A 25,268-nucleotide genomic window follows, 5' to 3' on the forward strand; every position below is an offset into this window, starting at 1 on the left:
ACGGAATAACCAAGTCTCTAACTGCTGGGTTTTTTTTTCTGCATAAATTGACTTTCTCAGCATCAGGAAATGTTAAATAAGCTCTGCTAAAATAAGCTTCAAAATGTTGCTTATCAGAAAAAGAATATTATTTAGCATTTCTGTAGGCTTTCCACGTAGAAAATTAATGAAATCTATAAAGGTTGTCTTTATTTGAAAGTATAATTAATTTAATTTCATATGTCTTTGTTATCCTCTAGTGGCCACATACTGGGGTTTATCAAAAATAGATTATTGTAAATAATTTCGTGGGATGATAAAAGGTTATTTTATTTCTTTTTCTGTGATACTTCAAACTACTGCTTGTGGGAGGTAGTTCAAGCCAGGTTTATGCGTAAAGTTTAGAATAATAGCGTGATCAGAAATGGTGATGCAGTCTGGAAGGAGAAGCTAGGAAGCTGGCGCCAGGAGGTCTCCAATTTTAATCCTCTTTCTCCTGTTATATTCCTTTGTAGCTGTAGGCCCTTCTTCATCTTAGTTTCTTTAGCTCTAAATTAAGGAAGATAATATTTTCCACCTGTCTCACAGAGTGATATTGGAGATTAGCTGAAGTCTGAAGTACCTTTAAGCATATGTTATACTATAAAAATATTAAGCACTATGGCTAAGACCAGAGGGGTTGAAAAAAGTTTCCCATCGCTTCATGGGCCATACCTTCTGTAATGTGATCTCAATGTGGCTTAATAACACTGTCAATAACCGTTTCCATATATCTTCAACTATTGGGAAGTGGCAACCCCTGTGGTCTGTTGAGCACTATTATCCCAGCAGTACGTCGTTCACTGGGAGAGCTTCAAATCTGAATATTGAGCTCAGGCACATACTGTGAAGGCATTGCATTGGAGCCATGGGGGAGATAAATGTTGCTCTCGGTTACAGACGTGTAAATCCACAGTAACGCTGAGAACACTGGAGTCACTATGAATGTCAGGAATATATAGGAAAGTAGAATTCAGCCTGGAAATGACGGGGAGGAATTTAGCGGGGGGGGCGGTTGTGGCAATTATAGCATACCTTTCCATGTAGTACTGAAGGAGGTAATTTTTAGCTGCGCAGAGAAAAAGTGGAGGTGCTCTGTTAGTGGTTAGTTCAAAGAAATATGCGTGCATAAGTAAAGCAAATCAAACTAAGAAGTGTCTGCTCTGAAGCCTCGAGACTCGGTTGCTAAGGAATCTGTATGTTAGCTATAGCCATTTGCCCTCACCACCCTTGCTTGTCTGGGCAGGAGGAGTGGATGGTAGCTGCAGGCAGCTGTGATGCTAACCCAGTGTTTGAACCATAGCCCGTTGAGGAGTCTGACTACAGAAAAGGGCCAAAAAAGACAATCCATTCCTTTTGGAAAAGTCACAGATATTTTAAATTTATAGCTGGTGTTTCAGTTGTGTATGTTCATATTAACTTTTCAGGGCCAGGATTAAATTGCTGGTTAGTATATGAGCACAGGCTTCCAGAAGTGGAAGCAGGAGTGTCAACTGATATAGTCCACCTGACAGCCCATAGTTTCAATCTACCTTTTGCTGGAAGAGATTAATCAAATTGTCTAAGCAACTGCTGCATAAACAGTTGAATACTTCACTGTCTATTCCCAAACTTACTCTGAGGAGAAGATGATAATTGAGAAAGGAGGTGGGACCATTGCTGAGGAAGCTGGTGTGGAGGGACAGCTGCTTGTAAAGGAGGGAAGAGAGTTGGGGAGGAAAGGAAAGACCAAGAAACCACTTCAGGGAAGGGTGATATTAAGTTTCAAAAACCTACACTGAGTGAACGCACACAGTGCTGCAATTAAATCACTCACGGTTAATACAAAGCATCATCTCAATATCCTAAGAAAACCTCTCTATATAGTCTGGTATGGGAGAACCAAGGCTAACAGCATGTTCCTGGTTATATTTAAGGTAGGTTGCCATGCTCTTCTGCATAGAAGTACGTTATGCCTGCCTGTATTCTTGAGGCGTATGAGGTGCTTCTGCTCTCCCACATTTTGTATACTTTTTATATGTAAAAAAGAAATGTTCTGTTACATTTTAACTTGATAGAAATTTAGAAATTAAACAGCTGTTTGAAGAAGTTGTAAAAATGATTTGCCTGGTGATTCATTACCTCATTTATTAAAAAGCATATCACTTCTTATTTTAAGATAATGTTAAGTTTGATATATCGAATAATTTTTGCTAAAAACATTAGGTAGCAGTGAGTATACCTGAGCTATCAATAATGTGAATTACAGTTAAGTATTTCTGTTAGAAATGGAAGGACTGGCTGCATGCATTGAAAGTGGAAAATTAAATCAAATAATTCCACTGCTGCTTCTTAAATTGAGCTTATTTTCTCATGTTAATCATGGTTTTACTTCTCCATATATGATTTGCAATTTACTGTAGTGTTTTCCTGAGACTAACCTTTTATCAACACTTTCTGTTAATTGATTAAGGAAGCCTGTAGCTGTCGACAAGTGTATCAGCATTTGCAGCTTGCAGAAGGCTTGATAAATTCATTTTCCAGCTATGCCTATCTTTGTTTGCAGAAATATTCTTTAGTCAAGTATCTAAAAGAATTTGCAAAGTTTCCATTCCTTTGTATAGACTTGTTTTGTGATTTCAATACAATTTTATAAATAGTGATGTTCTGCAAATTTAGCTGTACTGAGCTGTAGGAAAATGTAGTTAAAATGTAGATTGTTGTTAAACCAATGGAATCCTTGATACAGAAGCATTTTAGTCTCTATATGGAAAAACGGAGGTTTGCTTCCCATGGCAGTTTGCTTTTTAAAACTAATTTTCCCTGTAAAATATTTATATTAAATTAAATTACTTAAACTTTTCAGATAGTTACCTAATATATATTTCAATCATAGTGGGCATTCCTTACTTTAAGTTGTCCGATACAATTGTCTGAAATTTAAGGCTTTTTTGAGTCTACCATGTCTGATGCAGAGACCTGAAACGATCTCAAGCAGACTTTGAGGGCGAGGGGAGGTACAAAACCTCAGCAAAACCTTGATGTTGTCATTTCTAAGGACAGACAAGTAAAGTCATTTGCACTCTCTTGACGTAGAACTGTAGAAGAGTCCTGAAGGGGAGCTCTGCTGTTACCAGGCAAGAAAAGGCAACTCTACAAGACTCAAGTCACCTCTTCTTTATAGAAGATTGGTAGGATTTGCTAGCAATGTTCTCCAAAGACTACATATTCTCTGAGTATGCACCATGTGGAGGCTGAAAACGTAGAAAACTGAAATTGTCCTATAGTGCAGTTCAGGACTGCCATGAGGCAGACCTGAAGGGCTGCATATAAGAAAACTGTCTCTGTTTAAGCACCCTTTCCCTCAGGCACCAAGTTAGTAAGGAGGATACAGGATGGGTCTGGTAAAATTGCCGGGGAGATGAATCGTGTTGCCAAGCCTAATCACTAAAGAATCCTAAATTAGGTCTGAAGGAAGTCCTGATGTTGGTTTAAAAAATTGTAACTTAGCTTAGATATCCCTAAGGTTCTTATTTTTGAGTTTTATTTGCAATAAATTTTCAGCCTTTCTATGTGCAACCACTAAGGATCAAAACTAGCTTTTTCCTAAACATCATAAAAATGGTAAAAGGCAGAAACTTCTCAAGCAGGTCCCTAACCCAGAAGCTGAAGCTTTAAGAAAACCGTCAGTTATTTAGAGCATTATGGTCTAAGTGTCATTAAACCTTTGGGGGGTGTTGAAACAGGAAAGCAAGAAAAATAAGTTGCGTAGGAGCAGAGGCATACAAAAGGGGAGCAAGTATCAGCAAAAAGGGATGGAATAAGAATAGAAGTAAGAAGTGCAAACACTGGGAGAAAGATTTCCAGGAAGATAGATGCTGACACTTAAAACTTGATTGGTTTGGGCTTTTTTGCTGCTTCTCCTCCCGGTTTTGCATACGAAGCATGAAGGGGCTGAACGAAGCTTGGCTGGACAACCTTTATTTCTAGCATTTCCTAGCTTTGTGTGACTGCTTGTTTAGGCTGGTTGCTCTGACTCTTAGCTACCTACTTTTCCTGTTTAATTAGGATTGTGTGCACAAAGGCAGTTCAGCATCTGAATCTGCACGTGACAGTCCACTATGTTCTGGGTTAAATAGGAAGGCAAGTAAATCTCACTGACCTGGGGTAAATAAATGCAGGCGATTGTGCTGTGAAGGAAATGTGGAACAGTGTTTCATCGTCACCTGTGAACCGGGGCCTGTGACCGGGGAGAGGAGCTCTGGCAGTCTGGGTGGGATGTGCTGGATGGGGTATGGTGGCAGGGTACGTGCTCTCCCCACTCCCACAGATGAATCCTGTTTAACGTTGTGTGTGACCGCAGGAGATGGGCACGTGTGGCAGACTGGTGGCAACAACAAGTGCTGTTACGTGGAGACAGAGTCTTGAGATGCTAAAGACCATATACAGCAAGCATTTTCCTCCTCACACTGGGGAGGAAGGGAAATAAATAATGCAGGGAGGCTGGAGGTTTTTAAAAATACGGTAAACTTCCAGCTGTCAGAGTCAACAAGAAGGGTTTAGAAAAATGATATAGTGATTGAATAACATCCTCAGAGAGCCTGGAAAAACTACTTCAAGGATTCCTTTCTTTAAAAATAAGTAAAATAAAGCTAGAAATCAGGTGTCATCACCTGCCCTGATACCTGGGTAGATACCTACACGTACCAAAATTTATCTCTGGAAACACTGCTTTTGCAGATACTGCAATTTCAGCAGAGTAGTGTGTTGTTAGTTAAGAAGATCCTTAAATTTGTTAGTTATGTTTTATCTGACACATAGTCAGAAATTATTGAGCAGTGGTTGCTTGCTCTTGGAACTGCTTCTTGTAGAGACTCTTCTCTGCAGGCAAAATTTGAAACTCTAATAAAATAGGATTGTGTGAAAAGATGATGATCTCTATGACAGATACTGTACTTTTGTGTTAATCTTTAGAACAATGGGATTGTAGAATGTGATGATGTCCCAAAAATCCTTGATTTTTTTCCTCATTGTTTGTTGGTCTGCTTTGTTTTCTGCTTCTCAGGCTGGCCTGAAACAAATATCCACTCTGCCTAAGGGTAATTTAGTGTTATAATAGCTATGTTGCAGTATTGCATTCTTTGGTCTAACCTTTTCATTCATTTGTGTTTTTTTTCTAGACAGAGTTATTTGTGCACGCATTTAAGGATCAGCTGGTCAGAAGTGCCCTTTTAGCACTATACACGGCCCGGCCTGGCTGTCCCCTTAAGAAACCAGCCGTGCCTAGGAACAGCGCAGAGGAGGGGGGCGATTTACAGCATCAGGACCATCCTTCTCAGATTAAAAGACAGGACTCTATACCCCATCATTCCGAGTATGATGAGGAAGAGTGGGTAAGTAGTCAGAATTTCTTCGTTGGTATGCAATCCTAAACCCTACAAATCAGCATAAACAAATACAAGCCCTAAGTGTACATTTTATTGTAGGGGGGAGGAGGGGGGAAAGACTGCAAAACCGTGAACTAATATTTTTCAGATGCATTGTATATTTTGAAACTAACTTGAAAGAATTTTCTTAAGTACAGTGTGCTTCTACGTGACTGCTTGGTTGTGCATATAACAGTGAGGATGATGAGTATCTGCTTGCCCAGACAGGAAAATAGTCTGTCTTTGCTCTTACTTGAGTTCTTTTTGCTAGTTAGGCAGATGTAAGGAGACTGGAATGGCATACACTATTATGAGGAGAGGGTTTTTTTGTTTTGTTTTTCCCCTAAGACTGAATATAAATAGTTTAAATACACATGAATTAATCCTTAGCAAAACAGAGCTGTTTTCCCTTAAACTCTGTTCTTAGAGGAAGTCTGAGATTGCATAAAAGAATGAATCATGGCTTTTAGATTTTAACATTCTTAGCATATCTTTCAAAGATATGTATTATTTATATGGCTGAGATTTTATACATTAATTATTTTGGTGGATGTGTTCGTAATAGATCTGCTTCTTTGTTATATAGACCCTGAACTCAAGCTATTTTTATTCAGTTCAGGCTCATACTTTCAGTTCATCCCTGTATTCTCATAAACGTAAAGGATGCCAGCATATTAATCTCTATTGTAAATAATTAATAACATGTGTGAGCCACAGTGCTTGCACCTGAACTGTGATTTTTATCCATATCACAAATAAGGGAAGAAGAATCTATTTATTCTACAGAAAAGATAATTATCTCCAACCCCATGCATTGAGTAGTCATGAGATTTAAACAATAAATAAATAACTCATTCTTTTATTTGTGTTCTGAGTTTAGAACTTTGAATTCACTTTTTCATGTTTTCTCAACAACCTGAGGGGCTAGAATGGTTCTTCTTTCCTTGAAATGAAAGACAAAATATTTGTTACCAACTGTTGAAACATTCAGGAAAATAAATATCACAATAGATTTGTTAAAACGGAGCATTGGAGAAATAGAATTTTTGTGCCAGTTGTGTTTTAATTTAGTACTTCTGTCTCTGCAGGGAAGCTAGCTTTACTGTATTTCATTATTGATTTTTTAAAAATTTTGTTTCTACTGGGTGCTTGGTCCTCATCTATTAAAACATATAAGCACATTAGTTTGAAGTCTACCTATTTTTTCCACTGAATTAGTAAGATTACCTGCTTGATTGAAATTAAGTGTATCTTTAAGTATTTTCAGAGTTAAACTGAGTCAGAGTCGCTGTCAAACGTGAGGCAGTATAAATCTTAGAGAAATTTTGGTTTTTTGTAAATTTGAAAGAGTAGGCTTCCATTATTTTTCAGTTCTTTCTCTCAATGGCGGGAATGAATAATGCAGCCTTTAATGATCAAATTGTCATTAGCATGATGAAAAAAGAAAGAATAATCACATGTAAAATTTGAAAAAATGCTTAGTTTACTCTGAAAGGAGAAAAACTTTGCGATACATTGCTTTGTATGCACAGTGTTGGGGTGTGTCCCCCTCCCGCTATTAATAAGTGTTAGAGTTGCATTTTACAATTGGAATTTCAATTTTAATTTTGCCCAAAATCTAAATCAGTGACATCCAACAACTCTCTAAGCTGACCCTGTTCCTTCCACTTCCAATGACTGCATTATCTTAACCACCATCACAAAAGTGAATTCAAGGCAGCGTTTAAAAACTAGGTGAGATCCACCCCCTTCCCTGGCATCCAAATATACCTTTAAGGAATAACTCCCAATTTCTTAACTGAAGAGTGCCCTTTCACTGAGTGACCAGTATTTTCCAAAAAGCCACCTTCTCAATAGCAATACTGTGTTGCACCTCTCTTCTTTGATACCAAGTACAAATGTTCATCCCAGAATAGCTGACAGCAGTATTTATATTGGTGCACTGCACGTAGGCAGTAGGCATTACCGTTGAAGGAAAAATATTTAACTTGAGAGTTTTACAGTGCCTCTGGGTAGATATTCTCTTCTCCTCTTGCCAGCTGCTTCTGCTATCCTAGAACCTCCCTGCAGGAGGGAACACAGCATGTTGTCATGTATAATACAAGAAAAGGTGGGCCCATTGCCACTTGGAGACGTTTCTGCTCTACATTTCTGACTGACTGGTTAATGTGTTTGGAGCTACAAAGGACAGATAAAATGGCATTTCCAATAAGCTGTGTGCAAATCCTGACACGGTACTTGGGCGCGGGTCTGAAATACTGACCTGTGTATGATATATTCCATTCCAAAGCACTGTCGCATCACAAGAGGGTGTTAATCATGCACATTAGTTATTTGCGTTATCTATGAGCATGCTTCAAAAGCACCTTAAGTTAGTATATGTCTATCAACCCGCATGAAGGAGACACCGTATCTTCAGAGCACTGGGGAACGCGGTTGCTGTGTGATACTTGGCACAAGTAAAGCACGCAAATGTAGTGGTGTATATGGAAGGACAAGAGATGACTGAGGAGCTCTGTAGTGAATTTAGAAAGCCTGAGAATCCTGTAAAAACAAAAAGACAGGCTCTGGGGCTCCACTGTGCAGTGCTTAGGAGGATGACATCCAGTCAGGTGCAATGACAAGAAAATAGTTTCCACGCCTGCTCTCTGAAATGAGGGAGTTGAATTGCCTTTTAATAATATTTTCACAGTGGATGGAAATTAATTACATTTTTTGAATTGGGTGGATGAAGACAATTATTTTACAGGTTTATTTTTAAGTTTCCTAAGAAAAGTGCCCAGCTTCATGATGCCAAAGCCCTTGCTCCCTCTCACTTGCCCATCTGTAAAAAAGCCAGATATACAATAATAAGAGTGAGCTTTCCGTCAACAGATGTTGATGAATTTTGCTTCTAAACCCTCGGGGAATGTTTATGTGAATATTGTATAGACATCATCTTGATGCTGGGTTAATCGTTGGTTTGAAAAGAGAAAAGTGTTCTTTCCAAAGTGAAACAAGGGCTCATATTTGTGTTGCTTGTGCAATAACTCCAGATGCTCATTAAGAGTTTAACGCTCTTTGTGTTGGGATTAAACTCCCCCAACAGAGGGAGGAAGGGAAATTACGTTGCTGCAGCCACGCTGAGCAGCTTGAGTTCCTATACCTCAGCAACTCCAGTGACTAGAAAGACTGAAATTCCCTGCTACTCTCTGGTAAACCTCGCAGCTATTTGGGGCTAGAATTTTTACTATTTGCAGTGTTTCATTGCTCTTCGTAGAATCCTTCTCCCCAAAACAATATTTGTGGGCGGTGGAAATCAATCATTTCACCCATATTCTAAATATTTTTCAGGAACGCTTGAGGTACATACAGGATGAACTTTTGAAGGAATCTATACCTGTCCTCTGTCTTTGGCTTTAAATTGTATCTACACATGTGAATATCAGATATTTGGCTTTAAATTGTATCTACACATGTGAATATCAGATAGTCATGTGTCTAATGGTTTGTTTCAGGCGTACAGGTGAAGATATTTCCACATGTTGCATTGTACTTAAAAGTGCAGCAGTACTTAAAAAAAAATAATAAAATTTGTGGATTAAATGCAGTTCCGCATAAGAGTGACCAGCTTTTTGCCTCTTCTAAATCAACAATACCTTTTCCATAGTATGATTAAGGCATGGGTTTATCTGGGGAGAGGATCAAGCCGTAGTTTCCACATCCACCCGCCTGTAACACTGAATGCTCCCTTGTCCTTAAGGCAGCCCTACAAGATCTTTCCAGGAATCGGGTCTGGGCAGCTGTGTTGCTGTACAGATTGAGCAGGTGCAGGCTGCTGTCTGCAGGCCCGTGTCATGTCCCTCAGGGCAGGATGCCCGCTTGTCACAGGGTGTGCCATTAAGTGGAGAGAACAGGGAAAGATCAGATCCGCTCTAGTCAGGATAATGGCCTAAGTGTGTCTTATAGTTAAAAATAAATCTTAGATTAAATGTTTGTCTTCGTGGTAGTTCTAACTTTGCCTTCACCCAACTTCCAAGTGTTACCATTTATATGGAACTATGGTATTTCTCTGAGTTTTCAGTTTTCTTTAACCTCTTTTCTTGTCTCTTGCAACTCTGTTTTTATGCCTCAAGGCCTGATGTATGCATAATGCTTCTGGCTATTATAAGGTAGAAAGAGGAGCAGTGAAATTATCTTCCCATTTTTGACCCTCAAGCAAACTCTGGTTACTCTGCATTAATTTCAGAATGCCTCAGCATTAAAACACGTTTTTTGTGAGTTTGTGATGTTTTGGTTTTAGTCTGATTGCCTTGACTTTTGTACAGCCTCATTTCTTGTACTGTTTGCCTTTTTCTCCTTTTTCTTATTCAGCCCCACAAAAGTAGGTGCAAGAGCTTTAGTTTCTGCAGCATCCAGCACCTGAAGGACCCTTCCTGTATCTCTGTTCCATAATGGCTCTTTCTTTCATTTCACATTATTTCTTTTGTTCTCCACTTGCGTAGAATTTCTTCGATAGCTGTATTACTTCTGTAATTCTCATATTTGTTATAAACTCAGTTAAGTGTGATGGTCGCAGTTTGTGTGAGAGGTTAAGAATGAAATCGAGATTGTGTTACCTAATAAACATGTCATGATAGCAAGTTTCTAATTCTAGTCCTTTAAGTTTATGTTCACCTTAACAGAGTAACTCATGATAAAATAGAGGGTATGTTAAATCATCAAAAAGAGATTGTCAAGTACTATGGCAAAACTGGCAGTTGCACATGAGATTTGATTTGGCGAGGCTTTGAATGTCTACGCTCCTACTGTATTATTTCAAATAAACAAACTGCTCAGTTCCTTGTCATTGGACCTGAAACTTTGCATGCATTTTCATATAGAGTTTGAAGCACAGTGTCTGAAAAACCCAGTTTCAGTTCCATCATTTACATTGCAGGCTTAAGCTGGTAGTAGGCTGAAGAATGAGAAAAATGGTAATATGCTGACACCTTATATTTCTAGTAATATTTCTAGTAATTTGGACATCTCTGTCTCCGCTTTAAGGTGTTAATAAGAAGTTAGTATTGTCTCTTTTTTTCTTCTTCAGTAATGTGCAGTGATAATTATACTCTTTTCAGGACAGAGTGTGGGCCAATGTGGGGAAGAGTTTAAACTGCGTTATTGCCATGGTGGACAGACTGCTTGAAAAAGACGTCAGCAACAGTAAAGAGAGTGAAAATGACCCTTCAGCAGCAGATTGCAAGGTGTTGCATACAGGCGGTAAGGAACTTTTTTTTTAAAATCATTGACTACAGTAAATAAAAATGGAAAAAGTCACAGAAAAATGATATATAGAAGAGTCAATAGCATATTTGATGAGAGTGCTGATAGCGAGGTTTTGCACAGGTGTAGCTTTGAATGATGGAAGGCTATTTATCAAATTACAGCTCCATTGTGTGCTCAAATGGCTTGCCATGATCAATTTTTTTGTGCTACAATGAAAACCTTTTGAAATCACAATGTTTTCCTTTGAAGGCTGACATAGTTTCATTTATTTTAGATTTTACTTGAATATAACATTTTGAGAAAAAAAAGCTGGAGCGTGTCTTACCCCATAAGAAACTTGTAAGGGAAGGTGAACATTCTGTTTCAGCGTCATTCTCTTCCACTTTTCTGATGTGATATACCGATTTCTGTTTTCTGATTTGCTAAGATTCATTTTTCCCTGAATACAGTTGTCAATCTGTGTCAATACTGAAGGCTAATTAGAGTGATTCCATGAGATGGTGTGAAGAGAACTTTGTCCACAGCAGGTCCATGTTGCTAAATCTTCTTATCTTCTCCGATGGCTACATTCCTTGTTGCTTTCTCTAAGCGTGGATGAGATCTGCTTCATAACTCTGACGAGACTTTCTGATATGCAAGCATGTTGCAACAAATGAAACAGCTCTTTAGTGATAATGATGGTAGTCCAAATATAAGGAAATCAGAACCAACTCTTCTGCCACACTCCAGTTAAAAACACAACACACAACCCCCGTACAACCACTTTATTTCATGAAGCTTTGTATAATTTTGGCTGTGTTTTTCAATTGTGTATTTTATCCTATGTTTTCCTTTACATGCTCTGTTCACCCCTCAGATTTTAATGTCATAATTTTATATCAAGAGTTCTGAAGTTATGAGAAAACTCGTCATTTCTTACATAACAAGAATTAAACTGGTTTTTAGCTATATATTATTTGTGTGGTACTGCTGAGTTTTGTGCAACCGATTTTGGTTGTACTATTGATTTTTAATGCAGCTGCAACAACAGCATCTTTACCAGTATGAGAGATGTGTGCTGGCATACTGGAATTCTTGTTTTCAGTGCTAGATGTGTTGGGCTTGTTTTTGTATGAATAGTCCAGACACCAGAGTATTTCTTACCTGTTTGCTTCTCTGAGTTTCTATCTAGCAGGCAAGTATCCCTATAATGTTAGAGAGAGATACGATATTATCTTTGTTTGCAGGTACAAAGTATCCACACAGTTAACTTTCTACGTTTTTCAGACCTTTTTCAGATAAGAAGGTACAGATATTCAACAGTGAGGTAGGTGTAGTTGTCACGTTGATCGAATCTTTAGAAAGTGAGCCCAAGCACACTGATTTTGATTAAAAGAACAAAATTGAATATTTGTTCTTGTGTGTAATTCCCTTCTCTTCCCCCTGGTACTAATAGGTTTTTCTGTTATTGTAAGCAGAAATCCAGTATGTCTGTTAGCAGTGTTTTGCAGGTAAAGCAGTAGGACACTTTCACACAAACTTCCCCCAAGTTGCTGCAGTGCATTTGTATGTGTATACATGGAAACGCATATACTGGTTTTTATCTGTATTCCATAATTATGGAACAAAACTTCAGGTTTCCCCCTCCTTCCCCAGTCTGAAAAAAGTCATGATTTAGGATAATTCTTTTTGGATGCCTTCTGACATGCTTAGCAACGTGAATGTTTACAGATTTTCCTTCGCTCTCTTCAGCCTCCTGACTTCTGTTATTCTGTATAAGCTGTGAAATGTATTTAACCGGTCCGTTTGAGTCTTTGATTGTAGTTACGAAAGAAGTGTGCTGCTACCTTTGATCCAGGCACACACCCTACCCAGGCAAATGAAATATTGCTTAGAGCTTTTAGCTCACAAAGCCAAAGAAACTTAAAAGTTACTTCCTTTTAAGTACTATAAAAAGTAGTCATCAAATAGAATGAAAGGTACCTCTTGCTAAGCAATAATGATAATTGTAACGGTTAGAAAATTATAGTTGTGTTTCATTCAGATGAGGACTTGCCTTCTGGAGCTGACAGGCCAAGGACACAAAAAATATCAAGATGTTATGGCACCGAAATAAATTCTTGTCTTTTTCCCTCATTTGAGGGCCTTCCCTATTTCTCTTGAATCAGTGCAAGTGCCCTTCTGTGAGAGCAGAGTCAGTGCTTCTGTTGAGTTGTGCTGAGTGTTCTGCAACCCACCATCACATGGGAACTGCAGGAGATTTGTGGGGCAGATGGCTTTGTTTTCATGTTCAGCTTTTTGAGGAAGACATAATTTCCTAATGATGTTTTCATGAGAGCATCATGCAGTGTATTTGACAGCTTATAGGGCTACTTTCAAGGTCACGTAGAAAGGGAGGTGTTTTAAAATTGCTTTCTTTTATAGGACTTAAAAGATGGAGCTTTCTGAAGACCCATCCAGGTGTGTGCCAAACGTGGTTGCCTAATGGTTTTTCAAAACCTTTGGGGCCATAATTTTTCATGCTTCACTTCGCTGTGAGAGTGTGGTTTTATATGTTTGTTTTCCTCTGCACCTCCCTCTCTTAAGTTTGACATGAAGCCCTGAGAATGCACCATGAAGCACCTACATAGAGGTTGAGATTCTAAGTTTAGGGTTATACATTCTGCCTTTATTCTGCTCCATTTTATATCTGAAGCCTGGTTGTATGGGTTCATAACGTTTTCCTAGATATAAAATCATACTGTGTTTACACCCATAGTTACGTTTCTAAAATTACAGAATTTTATGCTACACAAAATTCACAAGCATTACATATGTGAAAAGCTTGCCATATCTGATGATTGTATATTATACCATAATTTGAGCATAATCTATTTAATTAACACTGCAAATGTCTGGGCACAGATAGATTTTTGAGTCTGAAACTGCTTCAGTGCTGGAGTTGATCCGAAGAAAAGTTGTGCTGCCATTAGTAAGAAAAATGGGGAATAACCATGGTTTTGACCAAAACATTGAAAAGTATTCCCTAAAGTATGAGATGAAATGTTTGCTTATATTAGTGAACCTAACTGCTTTAATACAATTCTTTTTCACGCATATAACAATGAAAAAGATGTCAAAGAATGCACACATGGTAGAAAATGTTATGACAATAATTTTGATGGTTTTGAGCAATAGCACATTCCCATAAGTATAGATATTGTCATAATGTATATTCAGAGCTTCCTAAGATAGTTTTTATTTGCAGTCTCAGTGTTGACATCGTGTGATCTTATCCTTTTTTTCCCCAACGTGCTTATATTTATTGTATGGAATGTTTGTAATCAGAAATATCGGTGGCACTTTTTTCTTATACTTACCTTTCAACATGAATTATACCTTCCTTAGCCTAACTTTTTGTGCAATATGACCTTTGAGTGTATTCTTAAGACTGAATTTGAGTTATCAGTTACCAAGGTAACATGCTATGGTTTCATCAGTGGCAGGATTATGATTTCTCTACAGGATAAATCAGGAAGAGCAGATGGATTTTAAAGAGGGGTGTCTTTTTATTATTTTAACTCTAGGCTGGTTTGCCTTGGAGAACTATTTGACAACATTAAATTCTTTTTATTTTTGCCTTTTCATTTTCCATGGGAGTCAGAATGTGAAAGTCTGTCCTGCAGCATTAGAGGTGCCAGTGAAACACAGTAGTTTGCTCTTATGCTTACACGGCCCCTGACAGATCCCCATGTTTAGCTGTGCTGCTTAAAGAGGCTGTTGTTTCCATCTGCTCCTTGTACCGCACCGTCACAACTATCACCCAGCCATTCCTCCACTGGCTCTGGGTGAGTACTCCCTAATTTGCTACATACAAAATCCACCACATTATCTCAAACAATATGAGTTGGCAGCCTGATTGCACCTGGATTTTGCCTCAAGTGAATTACGGAATCATAAACTGTGTTGCTGGGCAGATGAATTGGCCAATGGTGACCTTCAGCATCGATAGCAAAGAGCACCTGGGGAATGCTGCCGTATTTCAAAACATCTGTTCATAGCCACATTGCTATGGGCATACGTGGGTTAATTTTTCTTGAATAATCTGATAGCTGGTGGGGACTGTATAAGTCTAGATTAAACCTTTTTGTCTTTCAGTGATGTAGGGATGGACACTGTATCCTTTCAGTGCATCCCTCCCAATGCAATGCTGGTAGAAATGTGAAATAAAACTGTGTTCTCATTTTGTTTGCATCTTCAGAAGAAGAGCTTTTACTGTAAATTATCATTTAGTCAGGAAGATGAAAAATTCTCCCTTGGTCTGTGTTCGCTTGAGTAGCAGACACTATTTATTTTGAGGAAACAAAAACACTTCTGCAACTTTCTCTTCCCTTCCTTTTCCTCACATTTTTCTTTCCTGTCCTCTTAAGCTTGTCTTTGCATCAACTCTATTTCTGCACTTTTTTTTTCTCTTTTCCTTCTTACTTTTATATCATCCTTCTCTTTTTGATAGGGTCCTTAACTAGGCTATATGTAGCCAAAAAACCTATTTTTTAAACAAGATATCGGAATATTTAGTTGCACAACACTTCTATAGCAAGGTTTATCCATTACTCCTATGTTTTGAGTATATTAAATTTCCTCAGCTTTACGTCTGTTATTGCTGTTGTCGTCTTTTTCTGTTTTCATTGTGACTAAAGCTGCTGAGATACTGGTATGATTAGATGGTTTCCATTTTCACTATTAATTCATGCAACAGTATAGAAAATCTCAGAGAATTACAATAGAATAATATATCCCCAAGAATTCAAATTTGTTTTTCTGGACACTCAAACTATGCGAAGTAGACTGCTATTATATTAACTGCAGAAATACCAGGAAGACTTTTGCAGGGTTTTGGTGTTCCTGTGAGAAATGCTGCAGAATTATGAGCTAAAACCTCCTCCTTTCTCAAAGAGCTGAGGCCTCATACTGAGTTAAACTGAACTCCAAAAGCTGAGCGGCAAGATGAAGAAGTAGGAAGCTGACCTTTTTATGGTGCAAAGTTGAATACATGAACTAAGTCAGTTTTTAAACCTCCCTTAAAAAAATAAATTCAGAAGAAGAGGGGAGATTTAGAATTAGATATTAGGAAGAAATTCTTTCCTGTGAGGGTGGTGAGGCACTGGCACAGGTTGCCCAGGGAAGCTGTGGATGCCCCATCCCTGGAGGTGTCCAAGGCCAGGCTGGATGGGGCTTTGAGCAGCCTGGTCTAGTGGGAGGTGTCCCTGCCCAGGGCAGGGGCTTGGAACTTGATCATCTTTAAGGTCCCTTTCAACCTAAACTGTTCTGTGATTCTAAGTCATGGATAGTTGCTGTTACATTCATTCCCATACATCTGTAGAGCACTCTGTTCCTTTAAGAGTATGACGTTATGCTTTCTTCTATTTTTAATTCCATATTTAGTTTTTAACTTAATACCATTTATATTTTGAGGTGACTTGAAGCCATCAAAGATATACACTGATTTTTAGGTGGTGCAGACAGCAGTGACACAAGTGACTTTTTTCTGTGTCGCCAGGGCAAAACGAGATAGGAGTGAGTGCTAATCCAAAGCCTTAGGCCTTGTCCTGTTTGATTACTAGCACATCTTAATAAGCACTTCAATGGGCCTGTCTTTGAAAAGAGCAGGAGCTTGCTTTTCTGTCAAACTTTATCAAATTTAACATGGAGTTTGACATATTGCAACTTGAATATTAGCACGTAGAAATGACTAGTTGGGTGCTAAGCAGGTCATTTGCCTGGGTAGGCGTGTTGATTAAGAGAACATGGGACTGAAGGGCATTTTCCAGCAACCAAAGGGCAAATCCTGTCATAAACTGAACTCCCACAACTCTCTGTTAGCAATGTAAGTGGAGTATTTACTCAGTGCTTTGCTGCACATACTCTTGTTTTAATCTTACACTAACTGCATTGTGGTGATACTGCTTCTTTTAATTTCATCCCTCCATTTTCCATGTTAATGTGCTTGGCTTTTATTCCTTGTTTTAATTTCCTTTCTAGTGGCTGACTAGCACAATTTTTGAATTGCATTTCCCTGCTTCATTAGTAGGCTTTGACTCTTTTGTTTGGATGCTAAATATTCCAAACAGGACAGGCTGCCCTTGTCATTTTAGCAACCTGACAGCCATCATGTTGTCTCCTTGTTGCTTCCATTCTTGCTTCTAATGTCTTTTTGGGGATGATTGCTTATTCAGTTAATTCTTCCCTCTTTTTCCACTGTGTAGAGGACGCAAATCTTGCACTTGTAACTTAAAAGGTACTTGTGTAAGTCCTTGAAGTGAATTCTACAAAGTTGTCATCAGTCTCTGTAGGACTAGAGGTCCTGAGCCATGGTGGGCCCCCTGTGTTGTCTTTCCAGCAACAACTGACTGTGAGCTGACTGCCAGTTTTTTCATGAAGGAGGAGTTGTAGGGCACCTTGTACCTCTCCAAACTCTTTTAGACACGTAAGCAGTAGCTCGTAACCACACAGTAGCCTTGCGTATCAGCAATGTTGTGGCAAGTTAGGTCAGGATAATATAAACCTGAATTTAGACTGGGATTTTAAAGCTCCCTTTACAAATAATACCTCTTTATGAATTTTATTAGTATTCCATATTTATACCTTGCATACAAGAAAAAATTATTTTCCAAATTCTACTGAATTTACTTGTAAACTTCCAAATAAAATGCTTTTTGTTTTTGGTTTCACAAACTTCAGTTTCACAGTGCTTTTCAGTTTCAAGGAGCAACTTAAAAGCTGCAGTATTTGCTGTAAGTGTGTGCTTCTGATGAGTATTTGGAGCCTTGTGCACCGTTACTGTTTATATTCTTGCTGCAGTGTTTGCAACAAGATATCCTGCATAACGAGTGACATGTGGCGATTTTAACAGACCAAAGATTGAGCAGCTATATAGGGTTTTTTTGTAGAGTTATTTCTTCCAAGACCTCAGTCTGAGATACACCTCTTATTTTGATCTTAACACGCTGAACTTGCTTTAAAATAGAAGGATAAACACGAGAATATACTAGTCCATTCATAAATATACTGTTTTCAAGAAACGATGCAAGCCCCCTCTTAGATTTGCTAACTAGCTCCACCTTCTGGGGATCGGACATCCTTACTAATTGTAAACAAGAACTTTCAGTGTGAGCAAGGAGTAGAAGATTGTTATGGATAACTTAATCACATGAGGGTGGAGTTTTGTCTTCTTTCCTTTTGTCAAGTACAATTCTATTAATAGTCTATAATAAAATAATTTATCTTTCCTCAGTCATTCGGGTAAGATTTCCTACAAACTTACAGTTTTTATTGTTTTCTACAAAACAAAATGCATATGCAAGAAAAGCTCGGTATTCTTTAGGACATTAAATACTCAATAGGATTATTTCCTTTAATGAAAAAATGGTCTTGAGAATTTCAAATCATCAAAGTCCTTCTTAATGCAACTACGACTGACAAAAATTATTTATCTTAGTAAGTTAGTATTCCAAATATGTAGTCTCCCCCAAAAAATCCTTGTGAGAAAATGATTTTGAAGCTACTACAAGGTATGTGCAAAATAATTTGGAAAATCCTAAGAGAAGGTAGTTATCAGTTGTTTACTGCCAATCTGGAGGGCTGCACGAAGTAGAATCCACTTACATTTGTTCCGGGTCCGGTATTATTCAATATTTTCATTACTGACTTGGCTTATGAAATATGGATGATGCGGGAGCAGGATTAGAATGGATCTTGATAAAATGGAGCACTGAAGTATTCAGATGCAGTTCAGTGAGGACAAATACAAAGTTACGTTCATAAAGGAGCAGAAATACACAGCGCAGATTGAGTGGTTAAGTGGCCGCTCAGTAGAAACAGATCCAAGTGTTATGTGTCTTATGGACAGTATGTGACCCCCTCTTTTATGGAAAAGAGTATCAGTAAAGCTCTTTAGCCCTATCCACGTAAACTAAAATTGTAATAGCAGGTTCACGAAGTGTGGCTAATTCTAGAAATTCAGCTTTTTCTCCCTTGCCCTAGCTGTCACTGTACTTACAGGATCCTTGGCTGTGTCTGTATCCAGCTCTGCTTTCCCATGAAAGTGGAACAGATGTTTATTAGCTGTACCTTGACGTCTACTTTAAAGTGGCCAGATATGATCTTTTTCATTATTTGCTCAAAACAGGAGCAGACAACGAACTCCATTCTAATCACATACAGCCCTGTTCACTGGTTTGGTATGCATTACATCTTTTGATCTTATTCTGCTGCAGTTGCTTTCCTTGGCATTTATTTATTGATTAATTTAATAAAGTACTACAATTTAAGACTCGATAGGAGAGTTTAGATTGTCTGGTCTGTCTAGTCCGACTTCCAGTAATGTCACACCTTGTTGTGTACCTTATTTCTAAATTTGACTGTCTCACAGCAGCCTCCGACCTTTGGTTGTTCTTTTGCTTTTATTCCCTAGAATAAACATCCCTGTTAGTACTTGTTATTTTCTCCTCATGGAGAGGGGAAATCAAGTTGCTGCTCAGCCTTTTTCATAGGCTTAAGGAGATTAAACTCTAAATCTTTGTACCTCTCCTCTGCAAGCTCTCCATTTTTTTTCAGTAGTCTCTTTAAAACGTGTACACCAGACCTTGGCATGCAGTGTATCAGCACTCTCCTAGTCAATGGCATGTATAAATTCACCTCTTTTTTGCTGGAACATGAAACTGGGGATGGCTTATGTTCTGTTTTGTTCACAATGGCTCCAACTTCATAACTGCCGTTTTCCAGGGAACGGTTTTTCAATCTGTACTACTCACACTTAAATATGTATGACTGTGCTAAAACGCGTCGTCTGACCACAAAGACATTATTTGCAAAGGAATCCAAGTTGTTCTCTGTGACTGCTCTGTCCTTGTTCCTGTTTCCTCTTTCTTGCGCCTTATTTTTTTTGCAGTTTCTCCTGGCCTTCAAAGTTCTCTCCAGTCCTCTTGGCTACAGTTTTATTCATTTACATATTTAGCTGCATCCCAGCCAAACTGACTTTGAAACAGGCAGCCACGTCTTCCTGCCTAAAGAACTTCTTCAGTACTAATGAGTCTTCCGTTGGCCTGACTGAGAATGTTACCTGAAACAACGTGCTGCTATCTTCCACCTAATTACAATTTAAACTGAACAGATTTTAATTATCATTGATTCTTAATTGCACTAATCTACAGAAAATATGAGTCAGTGATGGACTATATTAAGTTGATTACACTCCCTATTTTTATATAAATTCTTCTGGAGTGTTGATTTCTCTTTCATTTTAAACTATAACAATGTAACTGAGATGTAGATTCTGAGGGTTGGTGAGATTTTTTTAATTATTATTTGCTCACCCTAGAGGGGTATGCAAAACCATATGCAACTACAATGCAGGTCTGATTTTATTAAATCCTGAAAAATTCAGGAAAAGCTTGGGTAATTGGGCAAGTTTGAGTAAGCTGCTCTGATTTTCCTCCCTTCCTAGTTATCACTTTGTTCCATTTGTAATGTATTAAGGAGTCTCATTTTTCAAGCATTTCACTAGCTTGTTTTTTCTGATGTTCCTAGCATATACTTTAACAGAGCAAAACGTATTACAAAATAGTTCTAAATCTCTCTGCTCAAAGTAACTAAAAAAATAATGAGTTCAATATCTCTAAATATTTAAAGAGAACAATATAGAGAGAAGCTAAAAAGAAGGAAAGTGACCTGAAGGTTAGTATTTTTCCAGCCTGTACGTTAAACAGATAATATCCTTCCAGGTATCTATTTCTTCTTGTTTTGCCTTCCAGCATCCACTTTTTCTTAAATATAGGCTCATCCCCCTCCCCCCCCCCCCTTTTTTTTTTGTGGTACTTCATTTGTTTAGATAGCAAGTTGTCAGTGCTGGAAAGAACAGGAGATCTTCATCTCCACTGTGTTTATCTTGTGCTGAATGAGTTTTCACATGTATCCCTGCGTGCTCTGTTTATGACACTTCAATGCGAATTTTACAGAGAACTTAGGTCTGTTAAAATGTCACTGTCTCAGGATATAGCTGGATTCAGACCAAGGATTTAGCCCCAGTCTCGGCGGTAAGCTTGAGTCCTACCTCTAAGCATATTATCCGGTGGCATTTCCCTCAACCAACGGTTAGGATAGAGCTGCGGGGTTGTTTTAAAGTATAGGACAATCTACACAGACACTGCAGCCCTTTTTCCGTTCTGGAAAGAATTTTCACTGCAAGTTTTTCCCTTTTGGAATGGATGGTCTGTCTTGTTCTAGGTGACTGGTATGAACAGCTTTATCCCCTGGTGATTACGCTGAAGGACTGCATGGGAGAGGTGGTGACCAGGGCGAAGCAATCGATGGCATTTGTTCTGCTCCAGGAACTTGCCTGTGGTTTGCCACAATGTTTGATGCTGACCCTAAGAAGAGACATCGTCTTTAGTCAAGCAGTATGTTGTCTTCTGTCACTTATCTCCTACTGTTGCTATAATTAAGTATACTATTCATGCCGGTGTTTTTGGTTTTCTTTTTTGTTGATTTTTTTTCTTTGTCCAATTTAACACAACTTTTTCATATATTTTCCATTACATCCACTTATGTATTTTGTAATGCGATAGAGAAATTAATAGTAAATGGAAATCCATAGTAACTGTATCACTGAGTCAGAGAATTAGGTCTGCAATGGACTGGGAAAGGTTACCTAATCTCCCTTTTGCACAAAGAAAGAGCTGTAAAGTATTTTTAGTCTTCCTAGATTATATGCCAGTATCCTCACCTATAGGTGAAGTTCTCAAGTCTAGCCTTGAATATTCCTTGCTGCTATTCCGGCTAGGTGTTTTTTTTTCTCCTGGTCACCTTGGAAATGAAGAACAGATTATTTGTTTTCAGTTTGTAGCAGTATTTTATGTGTTTGAAGACTATTAGCATGTCTCTTCTCAGACTTGTCCTCTCTTGGTAAATAACTGAAGTTCTTTTGATCTTCTCCTGTAGATCATTGTTTCCAGATAGATTTTTCTCTAAATGATTCATCTAATTTTCTCCCTTAAGTTATATGTTTTTCCTAAAGTAATTAAGGAGTGAGGGTGCAACTGCCAAGGAGATTCAGTTGCATTAGGTGTCTAACTGCTTTCAAATCCATTGTAATTCACAGCATTGTGTGTTTATAGCCTGCCGGCGGAGATTCTGGTCTCACTTATGTCAGTGTAAATAACATGCAACCCCACAAAACAAATGAAGCTTATCTAATGTAAAATAAGGGAATATTTCACTGCTTTTTACAGCAAAAAATGCCTCAATAATATATAATATGAAATTATCTATGTAGTCACTAAACAGAAATATCTATGCTGTTTTCTCAAATATCTAAATATTACTTCTGTTGTGTATAATAATAGCAAGCCTCATTTCAACTATGTTGTAGCAGCACATCTGTTAATTTCACATTTTTTCACTATCTTTATAGCTTGCTGGATTGGTGTGTGGGTTTATAATCAAATTGCACGCGGGTTTACACGATCAAGGATTTTTACAACAGCTTCATACTGTTGGATTGCTTGTGCAATATGAAGGACTCCTTAGTACGTATAGTAAGTATTGTTCTTGGACTAAGTTCCTTATGCATCCAGACCAGAAGTTTATCCCAGGAGGTTCTTATTTTAATCTCTGTTCTGCTTCCAGTAATTTGGCTTACTGAATCAACAAATATTATCCTTAGGAGAGAGCAGGCTTCCATATCATAGCACAGTTGAAGTCATTGATACTGTGTTGTGGATTCTGCATCAAAAATTACTCATATATTTTACTCTCAGTTCCTCTGAGAACACTAGTTGCTAATTATTCCATGCAGAGTGCTGAACTACATTGTCTTAAATACAGAAGACTCCTTCCTTAGTGCGGCTGGTGGAACTTTTTGTTTTAATAAAAACTGTCTCCATTTGTATAGGTATTTGGCCTGACCCAAAATGGCAGGTTTATAAAGCTAACCCAAACAGCAGATTTAAACAATTAGTGATTCTTTCAGCCTCTGCCCTGACTGTGCCAGTATTGGTGATGTGAAGATAGCTTGGAAGCGGTTTAATTCCTAGTTTGTTACAGATGCCATCATTTGATAGGTATTAAAAAGGAAATTTGGAGGCAGAAACTGCCGTATGTTTCAAAATGCTTTGAACTGCGTGTATTGGAAACCTTCCCCAAATTAGAGATTTTGACCAAAGTAGACGGATTTAGCATTTGTGCAGCTCTTTAATGCACAGGCAATTGCAGATCCTCACTTGGAGATTGCTGTCTGGCTCCCTTTTGCATGATACTCGCTGTTGTTATTCTCAAAACCTTTGTCCTCCATCAGCAGGACAGTCTTTAAAAACACTTTCAGAATAGAGGAAAATGTCTTTTCTGAGGTTATTCTATGCACATATAGAGCAGGCTGATTTTCAGAGGCGCTTAATACTCATAGTTGTCATTTAGGCCACAGAGAATTGTCAGCAGTTCTAAAAATCAGTCTGCTTTTATGTAGGTTACTTTAATGTGGATTTAAGGCTGTGATTTTTAGATGCACAGACTGGAAAATATAATCCCCATATTGCTTTGCTATGGCCTATTCAGTGACTGATCTGTCTACTCTTTAATAACCTCTGTAATCTTTTCGTATAGGTGAAGAAGCGGGGATGCTAGAAGACATGGCTGTGGGAATTTCAGATTTGCAGAAAGTAATGTTTAAAGTCATTGAAGCCAAATCAGAAGATTTTTTGCCTATTATAACAGGAAGGCGGTAAGAACTTTGTTTCCTGGAGTCCATGGCACGTAGTTTTAATCTGTAGCACATGAAAATCCAGATAATGATTTTCTTGTTGCTGAGTTCTATTTGATGGAAAGTGCAGTAGTTTTACTTTTCATGAGGCGAATGGAGGTGTAATGAGGTAGTAGGGATTTGTAAAGCTAGTAGTAATATGGACGCTGGGTTACTTTCCTGATGGAAAGCTAAAAGCTCCAATTATTAATACAAATTAATCAAAGCAGTGTCTGGCTTGTGCAGAGTTCCTGTTGCATTTTTCATATATAGATACTGAATCAAAAAGAAGTGACAAGGTCAGTATTTACAAAAGTGGTCTCTGACTGAAGAAACCTTGTTTTTGAGGTGTCCAGAACTTGTATTTCAGTGTGACAAATGAAATTGCATTTCTGAGAGTTAGACCTTGATGGTCTTAAGATGGAAACTTGAAAAACTCAGATGCCAAAACTTAGTGGTCACTTTTGAAAAATGAAACCTATCTTAGTTCCTGAAGATCACACTGGACACAACCTGCAGAAATCCTTGCATAAAGCCACTAATACAATACGCGTCTCACATAAGCACTGCTGAATATCAGGATATAAACTGAAATACTTCACTAATTGTGGCTATAAGAGGGTTAACAAGATTGTTACACAGGAGGAATGGGCTTTTCATCTTCATCATTATTCCAGTGTGAAGCTCCGAATGTTTTTTTGTTTTGCAGAAATCACTTCCTTAATAGTATCATTATTTGTAAGATTACTGTAAATTAAATTCCGCTCAAAGCAGCAACTTTTAGAAAAGATATGTCTCCTCTGAAGGGGGCTTTCACCACCGATTTACTTAATTATTCTGGATGATTCACTCTCATCCTGTAGGCCTTCCAAAAAAGGATTGAAATAAATAGCAGGAAGGCCAGAGTATGATAGGCAACACATTGGGAATAATTAAGAATAATTATGGTGTGTAGATAAAACAGAAGAAATACATCCTTTGTAAATCACAGCAGTCAAAAATCTTGAAAAATCCAGCGGCTACATTTACTGGCGTGCTGCCATTACTGTGGTACGCTGAACTGTCACACTAGGAGGTCCCGGGTTTGAAAGAGACTCGAGCTTTAAGCTGCCTCAGGCATTCTGGATTGCTGGAGTAGTCAAGTCTTTAGGAAGAAGAGTTACAGCCTGTGATTGCTGTACTGTACTTACTGGCAGGTATTCACTGGGTGGAATTGGTATCAGACCAAAAAAATAAAAATCTTTAAGGCTTCTGTGAAGGAGTGCTGTTACTGTTAGAGCTGTGATGAGGCAGTTCCTATCAGACAGTATTGGAAGTCAACCATAAAAAGAGAAGACAGTGGCAAACCTAGTTATTGTCTAACTAATGTTTTAAAACTCCACAATTTTTAGATCATATTAGTTACTATATGGTGTGGCTCAATAAAATGAGACTTAAAAGACTGTAGAAATGCCAGACAGAAAATTAAGCTACAAGTTCTTATCCTGCAGAGTTCAGGGTATTCACTTGTAATTGTTTCTCTAGGGAAGTGCTTGAGACTGAGATTCTGTGTGTACAAACAGGTCAGTCCAAGGAGTGTGGTGTTGGCTAGCACTGCACTCCCCTGCTGGCGTGGGTGGCTGACCCCGACCATCCAGGCAAAGTGAAGTTCTGTTCAAGCACTCAGGTGCTTTTATTATAGGCAAAAGTAGTTAACACTTACTTTTATAAAATTCTTTGATAGAATGGATTTGATTGTGCTCATGAACTTTGAGGCATCACAAGGTTTGATAGCGTGTTTTCAGCGAAGCCCACGATCAGACTAGCACTTACAGCCGCATGGAAGTGATCTAAAAAGTTGTCACTGA

The 25,268-nt window shown here is 38.2% G+C and overlaps 1 protein-coding gene across 3 annotated transcripts in view; it reads left to right on the forward strand.

The window, feature by feature from the left end:
• INPP4B (inositol polyphosphate-4-phosphatase type II B) overlaps nt 1-25,268 on the forward strand; it is a 329,605-nt gene that overhangs the window by 253,274 nt on the left and 51,063 nt on the right. For all 3 annotated transcript variants that reach the window (XM_063335598.1, XM_063335597.1, XM_063335599.1), the window contains 5 exons: nt 5,178-5,390; nt 10,523-10,664; nt 20,913-21,085; nt 22,099-22,222; nt 23,286-23,403. In XM_063335598.1, the coding sequence (XP_063191668.1) occupies nt 5,178-5,390; nt 10,523-10,664; nt 20,913-21,085; nt 22,099-22,222; nt 23,286-23,403 (770 nt within the window). The remainder of the gene's footprint in view (nt 1-5,177; nt 5,391-10,522; nt 10,665-20,912; nt 21,086-22,098; nt 22,223-23,285; nt 23,404-25,268) is intronic.

Source organism: Chroicocephalus ridibundus, chromosome 5 (assembly GCF_963924245.1).
Source record: "Chroicocephalus ridibundus chromosome 5, bChrRid1.1, whole genome shotgun sequence".
NCBI classification, from domain to species: Eukaryota; Metazoa; Chordata; class Aves; order Charadriiformes; family Laridae; genus Chroicocephalus; species Chroicocephalus ridibundus.